Below are 11,765 nucleotides of genomic sequence, written 5' to 3' on the forward strand. Positions count from 1 at the left end.
TTCTCCCCGTGATGAAACGGGCTCCCTGAACTAAAGTCGTAAAAGCGCCGGCCATCAAAGTCAATCTTGTGTAAAATCCAATTAAGTCATTATCTGACTGATTGTATCTTTAATTGAAAACAGAAGTGACAGTAAATTTGTGTGATCTATCAGCATCGATCGATACTAGCGCCGCCACTGATTTATGGCAGCGCGGCGCTTATAGGTAACTCCGCATTCTTCGCCCTAAAACCACTCAGGGATGAAATTAAGAGTAAGTGCGTTTCATAAAAGGGGGGCGGGGGGGACAAGACGCCGGCGTTATTGATTCCAGCAGATGGGGCGCGACCCGCCGAGTGTCGGAGAGCGCAAAGCAAACACTTGGACTTTGTTTTTGCGCCGCCCTCCATCATTTCAGCCCCGCGCACAAACTTGTAGCCACATAAACTGCGGAAAACGCTTCCCGTAAAGAATCTCCGTCAGGCGCCTTCACATTTTTACGCTTGCAATATGAAAACGGATGCTCGCGTGGAGAAAAAGACTTACGGGGCTCATTCGGTTTGGCCGCACGAGACTTTTTTGCCGGCATCATCTCCTCCCGGGCTGCCCGGTCACTCATTCTACAATTTTGGGTTGTTTTTAAAAAGTCGGCAAGCGCTCGGGATGGAATTTGGACTCTCGTCTCGATTGGACACCGACGAGTGAGTCTTTATGTGAGCGTGAAACGGGAAAAGACGACGTCCCGGAGAAAAGAAATCAACATAGAAATGAAACGACATCGGGAAAAGAAACCCGACTTGCGATGACAAAAACCAACTAGGAGGAAACGCAACCATTTTGGGACACGGAAACACAGCGATCGGAGCAAAAAGCCGAAGACGAAAACATGAAAGAAATTGTACAAAAACGCAAGCGAGAACAAATGAGAAAGCGACAGAAAAATCAAACGCAAAATGAAAGCAAAACACACAACGGAAAAGACCAAAATTCGTGGCGCGAAAACGGCTTCGAGGAACGGCCAAAACCGGAACGCAAATACGAGAGAAGAAAGCCCAGAGGAGAAAAGGAGCGGCACAAGAATGAAACCGGACAAGCCAAAGAAAACCAAAAAGCACTGCAAGAATACAAGAAAGGCCAAGACAAGGCCCAAACTTGAGGAGAAAACGAGACAAGGAAAGGCCCCCGGCCTCGCTGTTAGGAACCCGTCAAAAATGGGGCCAAAGTCGCAGCAGACCAAAACGCACACGCAAAGCCAAAGAAAAAGCAACACGAGAAGCGGACCGGCCGAACAAGACGGCAATTTGGGGGTGTGCCCGCGCGCAAGTCGTAGCAGAAGAAAAACAGAACAAGAAGAACACAGATGTGAAGAAAATCATTTGTCAGAGTAAAAAAACAACAACAACAGAAAGTCCGAATATAGATTGTGAGCTTGTGGAAAGGCGTCACTGAGGAGGTGAAAGAATTCAAGGCTTGAGGATTATTCAGGCGCAAGCTGGACCGCGTGCGATCCGAAAAAGTGTCGAATCGCAAAGTCAGCGGCCGCTCGTGTTCATTTGCCCGCGTCTTCGTCGATGACGAGGCGGTCGGAGCTGCCGCTTCCGTCGTCCGGCTCCACGACGGCGGGGCCGAACGCCGCCGAGTCCCGCTCGCCGCCCGCTGACGTGGCTGCGCGCACACACACAAAAAACAGATTCCAATCAAGGATTCGTTCATTTCCAAAGGCAGTTCCGGAGAGATTTGAAATCTAATCGGCGTTAGTCCCCATAGCGTCGTTTTCAGGTGTGTGACTTTGCCAGGCTCGTCCAAAGTTTCATGATTTGGGGGGGGGGGGGTGCATGTTTAGGCCCTCAAGAATGCCAATCATTTGGCGCAACGACAAGAGGAATCGTTTCGACAGGGACTCTGAGTACCGTGCGGCGATCTCTGATCAAGCCATCAAAAAAATTCATATTGATCAATTTCTTTTTTTGTCAATAAAAAAATCAATCAGGCTGGTGGTCAGTACATGTGAATTTCCCCGGAACAATACGGAAGGTCCCTCGACATTTCCGTCATCGCCCAGAGTCGCTTGGACGGCGGCCTGGCCGCGGGCCGGCGCCCCCTCCCCGCGCGCTCGTGTCGGGAGGTCATTTGACTTTCGGGGGCCCCGTCCGCACTCTGTGGCCACTTTCGAGCGGGAGCCGGCGCCGTTCAAAGGGATGTTTGTGTTAGCGAGGTGCCGCGCTCGGGTGCCGTCAAAGCCACCGTGGGAGCGTGGTTCAAGGTGCCGGGGGTGTTAAATGAGGACGCGTCTAATTCACTTTCCCGTCACATCCGTTTGAGCCAACATGATTTTCACGGTCGATGAGCTCCGCGTAGCCGCTTAACTCGATTATTGTCAATTCACCGCCACTAATTAATGACGGATTATTAATTAGAGGCGGTGAATTGACGACGCTTCCGTAACCGAGCGACGGCGGGAAAAGGGTGCGCTTTCATAACGGCGAGGCCGCTACTTCCGCCCAAGATCACGAAAATGAATTTGGCGCACGTGACGGCCAACGTTAGAAAATCCAAACGACAGAAGACATCAAACGCAACAGCGTGAGAGGGACCGACCGGACTGAGGGGGAAGCGGCCGACGTGAGGAAAAACACAAGGAGGACAACGAAACGGCGCCAAAGAAGAAAACCCAAACGGCAGAGAGCGAACCCCTCCAGGAGAAGTGGAAAGGAGGAGGGAAGGCGCGTTGGACCGACCGAAAGGGACGACGCGGCGAAGTTGGGAAGGTCAGGAAAGGTCGGAGCAAAACGGCGAGCGGGCCTTTGAAACTTTTGACTCTCAAAAGCAATCGGGCCAAAGGTTGCGCCGAAGGTGAACGCGGTGGGAATGCTAACGTAGCAAACGCGACAACAGAACATAACGGCGGCGGGACGCGGCAACGTCGGCCGAGGCTTTTGCGGTGGAGAAGGAAATGAAGTGTCGCCGCGGTTGGGGGCCGCCCTCGCGCGGGCCGTGATTGCGATTTCATCTTCACAATGAAAAGTAGCCTGTCACTTGACAAGGTTAGCTCGGGATGAAACGGCTCCCATTAAAACGATACGAGCACAAAACGGCCCTGGACACTTTGCTGTATATGTGTGCGTGCGTGGGCGCGCGCGCGTGAGCTGGTCATCATCAGCTGGCCCAGCGCGACTTAATGATCCGGAAAACTCAGTCAAAGGCCAGTCAGGCGGGCGGCCTTTCAAGATGGCGGCTCACGTCGCTCCCAATGACGTTCACCCGGCGAACTTTCAGCCCTTTGTTTTGTTTGCTTTTTAGAGCGCCCGTCCCGTCGGGACTCGTTTCTCATGACTTGACTCGCCGCACGCGATGAACCGACACGATAAAAGGAAAGCCAAAGACGAAAGGCAAGAACGTGAGAAGAAGAAAGGAGCCGAGAAAGCCGACCATGCCGAAAGGCAACTGGAGGAGAAAACCGGAACATTTCGCCACGCGAGGTGAAAAGCGTGCCATGAAACTAAATGAGAAAGCAGCAGCGTGCCCATGAGAAAAAGGAGAAGCAAAGGAAAGGTGAGGGGAGAAAGCGGAAGGCGCGCCCATGATGAAAAGGACACGAGAGGAGAAATGAAAGCCGGCGTGGGGAGGAAAGAGCAAAAAAAAAAAAAAGGGGAGCGGGCCCCTTCAAGGCCCGCATCCGCCACTCCAACGGGCCCCAGTCCTTTCCTTGCCTTCCGCCCCCGAATGGGAATGGCGCTGGAGGGCGGCGTTTGGGGGATTTGGGCCCCGCGCTGCCGAGGGTCCGCCCGGGCGCGTCGGCGACAGAAGGGGTGGGCGTCCGGGGTCAGAGGCTAATCCGGCAGCCGGGACCCTTTGCCCCCGTATTGTTAACCAATCTGCCTCTCGCTGGAAGACGAGCGACGGAGACTCGGGGGGGGGGGGGGGGGGGGGGCGTCCTCTTCCCGCTAATGTCCGTCTCCATTGGCGCCCCATCGACTCGCAAAATGGCCCGTCCGTCTCGCGAGCCTTCGGGATCCGCCTCGCTGAGCCGAGGCGGCCGATCGATAATCGGCTCCTCTGCTCTGCGGGTCGGCGCAAGAAAAATGCCAAAGTAAAGGACACGCGCTCGCGCACGCTCACAAAAGGAGGGGCGGAATATATTTGCGCGGCGCGCACTCCAGACTTGCTCGGCGGCGCCTCCATATGGAGTTCGATGGCAACTTTGGAAAAATCACAAATTGTTGGCGCCCATCCGTCCCCCGCCGCTCTTGGCGCATCGCAACGGCAAAACCCTCACGACACGAGTCGAAACGAGTCGTTTGGGAGGCCGAAGAGGAAGCGGGCGGCCATTTTCACTCCTCGTTGTCTCGAAAGCCCGAGGACGGACGGAATCCTCCTCGGCCGTTCATTTCCAAGCTTCTTGTGGATTTTCCCCCGCGGCGGTTTCCTTCGGAGCCTTTCCCGAGCGATGGCCGGGCGCCTTTTGGTCCGACTGCGGACGTTGAAGCACGTTGAACGCCTTGGCGGGCTCCCGTTAATGGCGGCGTCGCGCCGAGCAGCGCGGCAGGTTGCCGGAGACCAGCGGAAGCCCTGCCGATCTTCTCTCCGACTCGCAAACCGAGTCCCGTGGCCACTTTGACACAGAGACCCCAAAGCGCCAACCGGCCTTTCATACACAAGCCGGCGAAAAGGGGCCGGGGGGGAGGGGGGGGGCGCAATCATGGCATCTGGCAATCGAAAAATGACTCGCAGGAAAATCATCTGGGAACGCCGCTTATGGATTTGGCGGGTCGGCGCGGGTCTATCGATCGGCAAGCCCGTCATTTGCATGGAAATGCTGCCGCTCCTGACACCCGTATAACCAATGGCGATATCGACGCACGCGCACGCGCACGCTTGACTTTGAATCGTCGCTTTCAAACCGCCATCGATCCCGAAAAGTTGAGTCGGCTAACTTGGCAAAGTCTCCGCAAGGACGGGGGCGAGGAGGAACGCCGAGCAAGATCCCCCGCCCCCTCTGCGGTGGATCCTGGCGGGGGGGGGGGGGTGGGGGTGCGTGTGTGTGTGTATACATGGAGGAGAGGCGGGGGGGGGGGGGGGCTTGATGGACTGCGCCGTCACCTCCCCGCTCTGCGATTTACGATGGCGGGGCTGCTGACGAGCGCGGCGCAGTAAACGGGCGGGGCGGGGGCGGGGGGGGGGGCGTATTTCACACGGAGCTGGCTTTTATGAAGAACAGCGCCGCAGCTCTCCCCGGCAGCGCCGCCCGGCCCGCCGTGACGGATGGAGAAAGACGCATGACAAGCTTCATCATTGTTTGTAAATCTTAACTGTTCCCGCTCACTAACTCCAGAAGGCAATTTTGCGGAGACTGCGGAGAGGGGGCGGGGGGGGGGGGGGGCGGCGGGAAGGGTTGTCGATGGGCGGGGGCTGCTCCTGAAGGTTATTTGGATCTCTGGATTTGGCCAAGTGATTAGCCCCGGCTTTGGAAGCCCCCATAAATCTGCCGCGGCGCCGTCGGGGAGGGGCCGCTCCCCGTTCCCGGACGGTCCGCTCCCGGACAGTTTTGTTGGGGCTTGGTTTGCTTCTGCAGTCTCAGCTTCGGGCAAACGGGGACGTTGGAGCGCGGCGAAGGGGCGCCGTCAAGAAGGACGCGTCACGTCACGACGATTGCGGGCCGCTACCCGATGCGGGACCACCGCTTGTGCTCTCGTAACGGAGCGGAAAGCCTTGGGCGGCGGGAGGGGGCCGAGGCGGGGCGCCCTCACGGGAAACGGGCGGGTGAAAGTCCCAAAGAAATTGGGAGCGCGCGCGGGGCCGCCGGAGCTGCCCGCGCGTGTCCGGGTGAAACTTTTGGGGGCGCCGTCGCAGCTGCTGCGATTGGCCTTGAGAGTCAACTTTCACAGCTTTGATTTGACTTTTGGGCCGAAGGCCACCCTCAAGCCTCTCCTTCTGCACCCTGAAAGCGTCATTCCTTCGTCACGCCAATCCTCCATTCCAGTCGCTCCAAAATGCCGCCGCTCGCCTCTTGACCGGTCCCCGAAAGAGGGAGGGAGCGCACCACGCCCCATTTCTGAGCCTATCATTTCTTTTCCAATCTCGGAATGGCCTGCGCCCCACCGGACCTCCCGAGGCTTCTCCGCCCCCCGCCTCGGGTCTGCGCGGGGCCAGACGCGAGTCGAGGTCGCGAGGACGAAGCGGAGGCTCCGAGGGGACGACGCCTTTTCCCTCCCTTTCTTTTTTTGTTTTTCTTTGGCTTTTGCCTCAGCCCGAGACGCAATTTTTTTTAGTTGGACTCTTTGTGTGCTTTGGTTGATTGTTTTATTGTTTGGTTGCATGGATAGTTTTTGCTCCGCGTCCGGCGGCGGTTGTTTGAAAGCGCTGGAGAAATACACTTGAGTCGAGTCCAAATGGGAACGCAAGTCAAATGGGCCCGATTTTGCAAGAAGCTCTTGAAGGCGTCTCAAGCGCGCTGCACGCACGCACGCGGCGGCGGCTCACTCACGGGCAGCCGTGGCCTGGGAGCAGTCGCCGTCCTCCGGGCCGAAGAAGGAGGGGCCCGGGTCCTGGGGGAGGTACGCGGCCGCCGAGTAGTACGGGTGCACGTGGTACTGCGGGGACACGTTGTAGCCGCCGTCGCCGTGGGCCACCTGCCCGGGAACACCAACCACAAAGACACACGCACACGCACACGCACACGCACACTGGTCAGAGTCCTTGGGAGCAAAAAGGCGTCTTTTTCAATTTGGCTTTTTTTTTTTTACGCAACGTGATTTCTGTCAGCGCCAAGAAGCATCCGTCATCCGCCTTGTCCACGCCATGGGCTGGCTGACAGCTTTATAAAGGCTTCTCCAAGCGACACCGGGCTCTGAAAAATACAGCCCGGATGGGACGGCCAAGCGAGCGAGGGGCCCCGCGCGCAACCCGCCCCTTCTCATCCGAGCGTTTGGACGGCCGCGGCTCCTTTGGAGACCTCCGCCTGAGTGGGCGCGAGGCGCCAACGCGCTTGCCCTCCGGCTCCGACGATTGGCGATCGCGCGGCAGGGGGGGGGAGTTTGGCTAAACGGGAGCCGAGAACCGTCGAGAGGCATCGTCCCTTCTACAGACGAGAGGGGAAGCGGCGCAGGCTCCGCGGCTGCGCGACCGCGCCGTGACAAGCGCCAAACGCTCTGGCGGCTTAGAGGAAGCGTCGACTTGCCAAGTTGAAGACACCCCCCCCCCCCCCCCCCCCCGGGTAGAAAGGACTCCAAATGTCCAACATTGGTCAGAAGGAATCGGCACGTTCCGAGGGCTCGTGTGGACCCGACTTATAAGGCACCATCTGGCGTCCGCGCGCCCTCATTTGATTTGCCGGCAGCCGCGCGGCGCTTCCGATGCCGCGCAGATAAGCCGGCGCGTGTTTCCTCCCTCGTTGCTCGCGGCCGACGCGGGCCAGGCGCCGCTCGGTGGACGCGCGTTGACTTGTGAAGCCTTCGCCTGCATTGGAATTGACCACTTTCGGGCTTCTGAGATGTTTTGTCAATTTCAGCGCTCGCCTTCATGAAAAATGGAGGCCGAATAAAGGCCGCGGCCGCTTCTTTCTTTGCGGCCGCCGCCTATCCCGTGGGGTTTGAAAAGAGGACCGAATTCCCGATTTTAGACGCTCCGGGGTCGCCGTGAAGATGACCGGCTCCCTACCAGGACATTAAAAAAAAAAAAAAAAAAAAAGACCCGTGACAAGCGTCGCGCGTGTGAGGCACCTTCACTCTTGACGCAAACGCGAGGAAGCGAGCGTCTGAATTTGAATCAGCTCCAGATGACAGCTTGGCTAAAATGGCCATCAATCACAGAGCGGGATGGCTAAATTATGCTAAGGAGTGCTAAGCGATGAGCATTAATGCGCCGGCTTCCCCCCCCCGCGCACTGAGGCGGCGCGGCTCCTCCCCGCGCCGACACACAATCCCATTAACCTTTGCAATTCGGGCGGCGCCGCTTCAAGCGCCGAGCGCGCGGTGACCCCGACGTCGCTACTCGGGGCGGGGGCGCAAACATTTATCCTGAAGAACTAAAACGCCTCGTTCCAGATCGCTCGGGAGTCAGGGCGCTCATCTGTTCAACTCGCAAAGCTCGTCACGGTCGACGCCGTCGAGATACGCTGAAACGAAGGCGGCGGGGAGCTCGGAACCGCCTGCCGCCGGCACGCTCGCGGGCGCGCTTGTTATCCGGCTAAGTGAGCATTTACGGCAGCAAGGGGCCTGCAAGACCTGAAATCGTCTCATTTGTTTTTTTCAATCCATTTTTGGCTTTGAAGTGCGATGAAAAGTTTCGGTTTTATTCGTTTCGGTATTTGTTTGTTTGTTTTTTTTGGGGGGGGGGGGTTAAATGGAATTGAAAGATTTTGTTAAATTGTTAACTATTATCATTGTATATATGAGCATTATGTTCTTTTATACTACAGTTACCTAAATTATATTCTATTTAATAATTGCTGAAACATTCTTACGTTGCTTGCGTCCGATTGGCTGAAGAAAAGCAGGAAGTGTTTTGGTTACCGGAAGGAGCTGTGTTCAAGAAAGCAGACGTTCCAAAAAGTAAAGGCCGCTTTCAAAGGAACCAAGTCCATCTCTCCTTTTTTGCCCAATCTTGCCGTAAAAGCCATCCATTCCAAAACTACCAACTCCTCAACGTACAGAATGTTGGTCGAGTTCAAGATACAAATGTCATCTCACCTTCTTCCTTTTACCGAATGAACCTTCAAATCTGAAAAGGTCACGTATGACATTGACAAAGATGATAAAAAATGTCGGCTGGAAGTAGTTAGTCTCGCAAAGTACTTGGCTGTAGAAACGGAAAGAGTAAGTTTCGGTCAGTTCTCTTTAATTTCACTGAGGAAATTTCCAATTGCGGGTGAGCCGTTTTCGTTTGTTGTCAAAAACTCGTAACAAGCCAGCCTTCGCAGTCAGAAGGGCTCTCAAGGCTTCTGGCAGGCAAGGCGGCGACAAAGGCCGCCGCCTGGCTTTGACACCGCCGTTCTTCCGCCACCGGAAAAGAAAGCGAGCAAAACTGCGGCGCCCTCCCTCCGCCAAACGCTCGCGACATGCCCCTCGACGGTCTCGTTCGGAAAGGAAGGTTGCCGGCGGCGCTCACCTGGTACGGCTGGAAGTTGTACGCGTTGGCGTAGTAGGCCGAGTAGCAGGGGGGCTGGTACAGATGCTGGTAGGGGTCCTCCGACTGCGGCTCGGCCCGGAGGTCGCCGCCGCCGCCGCCGCCCGCCCCACCTGAGCAACGCAAAGCGGGCACGGGCGCCCCGGTCACTCGTCGGGTTCCCACCGAACGGACCGCGGAGGGGGGCAGACAATCCCGAGAAGGAACACGGATGAGCACGAAAAGCTTCTTTTTTCACTCGAGACGATAACAAATACGACATAGCCACCAAAGCCTGCAGGTGGACCAAAATGAAGCACACAAGTTAAATGACTACAAGAATGCACGTGAAAGCCGATGTTATATTATTATTATCACGTTACGTTTGAGTATCATATTATTTCACGTTAAGTATGCTGTTATCAGCACGTTAGACACTACGAGTATGTTAACGCAGGTCAACGGCAAGCCAAACTCGTTTATTCACGAGTCAGGAAACTGAGATTCTTGCGTCTTCTTGACGACCTACAGTGAACAACTGTGACATCAGCTCAAAGAATTGTAGAGTGAAAATCCATTGCTTTCGAAGGTGAAACGAAAAGAATATAACTCAGGAGGAGCGGTTGCAACGACCACGGTCAGGCTTTCTGGAATGACTCGTCTGATGAAACGTGGCGTCTGCTACCCACAATGCACCGCGATAACTAAATCAATATTCGAAACAAAATGACTATCAATGAAATGGCCCGAAACTTTTACTGTGGGCAGAACATTAAGAATATATAAAATTATATTCTGTTGTTTAATAATTGCTTAGACACGTTTTTATGTCGATAGGTTCCGATTGGCTGTTGGAGTAAGAGAAGCAGGAAGTGATTTTAGTTGCGAGGAGAGTTGTGGTCTCGAACGTGCTGCGGTGCATGCGTCTTTTTTCCACTTTTAATAAAACTGCATTTAAAGGATTCCATCTCTCATTTTGCCGTTCGTAAAGTAGAGCTACCCACTCAAACAACGAACCGGTCAACTTACACATGCATACAAAGCCACATTGGTTTGAAAATGTTTTTTCATGATATCGCGACGGTCAGCGAAAAAAAAAATCAAATACGATGGGGGGGGGGACTTTTGAGCGAGTAGCAGAGAAGTTGACACTCGGGGGGGATGCAAAGCAAGTCAAGGGCGCCCCCTAACGGCCGCGTGCGCGTTAGCCGGGTGAGACGAGCGGCCTTTTCTTGCAAAGCCCGAAAGCCGCCTTGTTCTCTCTTGCGCCCCGGCTGACCTCATGCGCCGGCGTCGGGCCGTCACTCGTCACCGCAGAGTCGTCGCGTGCTCACCTCCTTTTTGTTCCCGCTCCCGTGACGACGGCGGCGGCCTTGACCTGTCATGCCGCGCTCGCCTCCTAAGAATGCGCTCCCAGATACGGCCGGGAACACTCGCGCCCCTTCCCGGAAGCCTTTTGGGCCCTTAGGCCGCAGCATTTCATGAGCACGGCGCGGCGATAACTCGAACGCGGCCGCGTCAAGGACACGCCGTGCTTTTGATGGAGCGGCCAAAAACTCGAGCGAGTGACGTTTTTTTTCGCCGTTTGTTCGCTGCCTCCCACGCTGCGTGCCGCGGGAAATGATCTATATCCCAAGTCGCTAACCATATACACACACACCGAGAAAAAAACAAAAGCGTGGATATCATTTCCACTTCATCAAATGTTTTTCCGGTTACTGGACGAAGTGGTTGGGGTTGCAAAACATTGGAAATTTCCGAGCCCGTTTTGGCCCACACGGTTGTTTGGCTTTCACGGGTCACATCAAATGAGGTGGCGGGCCAGATCCGGCCCTTGGGCCTCGAGTTCGAAAACGCAATTGGGAAGAAATTGGTCGCAGGGCAAGCACTCGAGAGACCCGACGACCTGGGTGCAAAAAAGTCCATTTTCCATGACGTGCCCCACCACCCCCACCCCACCTGCCGATTCTTTCGGCCTTCGGGACCGTCGGCTTTTTGACGACTGTCGCCTCACCTGTGTCTGCCGGCAGAGAAGAAGAAGAAGAAGCGGCGGCCGGAGTCAGGGGTCGTCCTTGGGCGGCGAACAGGTCGTGGGGCTCGTCTTGGGTTTTGACCGAGGACAGCGGGGCGGCCAGCTTTACGGGGCTGCAAAAGCCCAACTCCTCGTCCTGAGCTTGCTGCCTCCTCAGGGCAACCTGCGAGGCAACAAATGACTCGGGCGACGGCGAGGCGACGCGTGCGCGCGCGCGCGCGTGGCTTTACCTGAGCCGCCATGACCCTCTGCCTCTCGGCGATGAGCCTGCACTTGTCGCACCGGCAGTCCTTCCACTTGCAGAAGCGCTTGTGGCCCTTCAGGTGCGACACGTAGCCGTGGTTGCGGCAACGGGAGCACTTGGGCGTCCGAGGCCCGCGCTGCTGCTGCGGCGGCGGCGGCGACCCCGAGCCGGATGGAGGCCTCTCGCTCATGGCCGGGCGTGCTCGCAAATGACCGGTCGTGGTTGCGGTCGGGATTAAGATGGCAGAGGGAGGGGGAGAGGACGCCGGTCCTCCCCCACCGCCCTGCAGCAACTTTGTGTGGGAGTTATTTTCCACAGGCGGGAGTTGCAGTGGGCACAGTGGTGGGGAGGCGGGGGGGAATCGGGATGCAAGACTCCTTGCGGCGGATACAGGTGGCAGAGGTAGCG

At 56.4% G+C, this 11,765-nt stretch overlaps 1 protein-coding gene across 1 annotated transcript; it reads right to left on the minus strand.

The window, feature by feature from the left end:
* Positions 1-81: 81 nt before the first annotated feature.
* On the minus strand, positions 82-11,547 carry dmrt1 (doublesex and mab-3 related transcription factor 1). Its single transcript, XM_086110813.1, has 5 exons — positions 11,344-11,547; positions 11,096-11,276; positions 9,085-9,215; positions 6,464-6,608; positions 82-1,644 (listed from the first exon to the last, which is right to left on the minus strand). Exons 1-5 carry the CDS (start codon positions 11,545-11,547, stop codon positions 1,529-1,531), a joined length of 777 nt encoding a protein of 258 aa, XP_085966939.1. The 3' UTR covers positions 82-1,528.
* Between the last annotated feature and the right edge of the window lie 218 nt (positions 11,548-11,765).

The sequence above is a fragment of the Hippocampus guttulatus genome, chromosome 5 (genome assembly GCF_054856545.1).
Source record: "Hippocampus guttulatus isolate MCC_2025c chromosome 5, RoL_Hgut_1.0, whole genome shotgun sequence".
NCBI lineage: Eukaryota > Metazoa > Chordata > Actinopteri > Syngnathiformes > Syngnathidae > Hippocampus > Hippocampus guttulatus.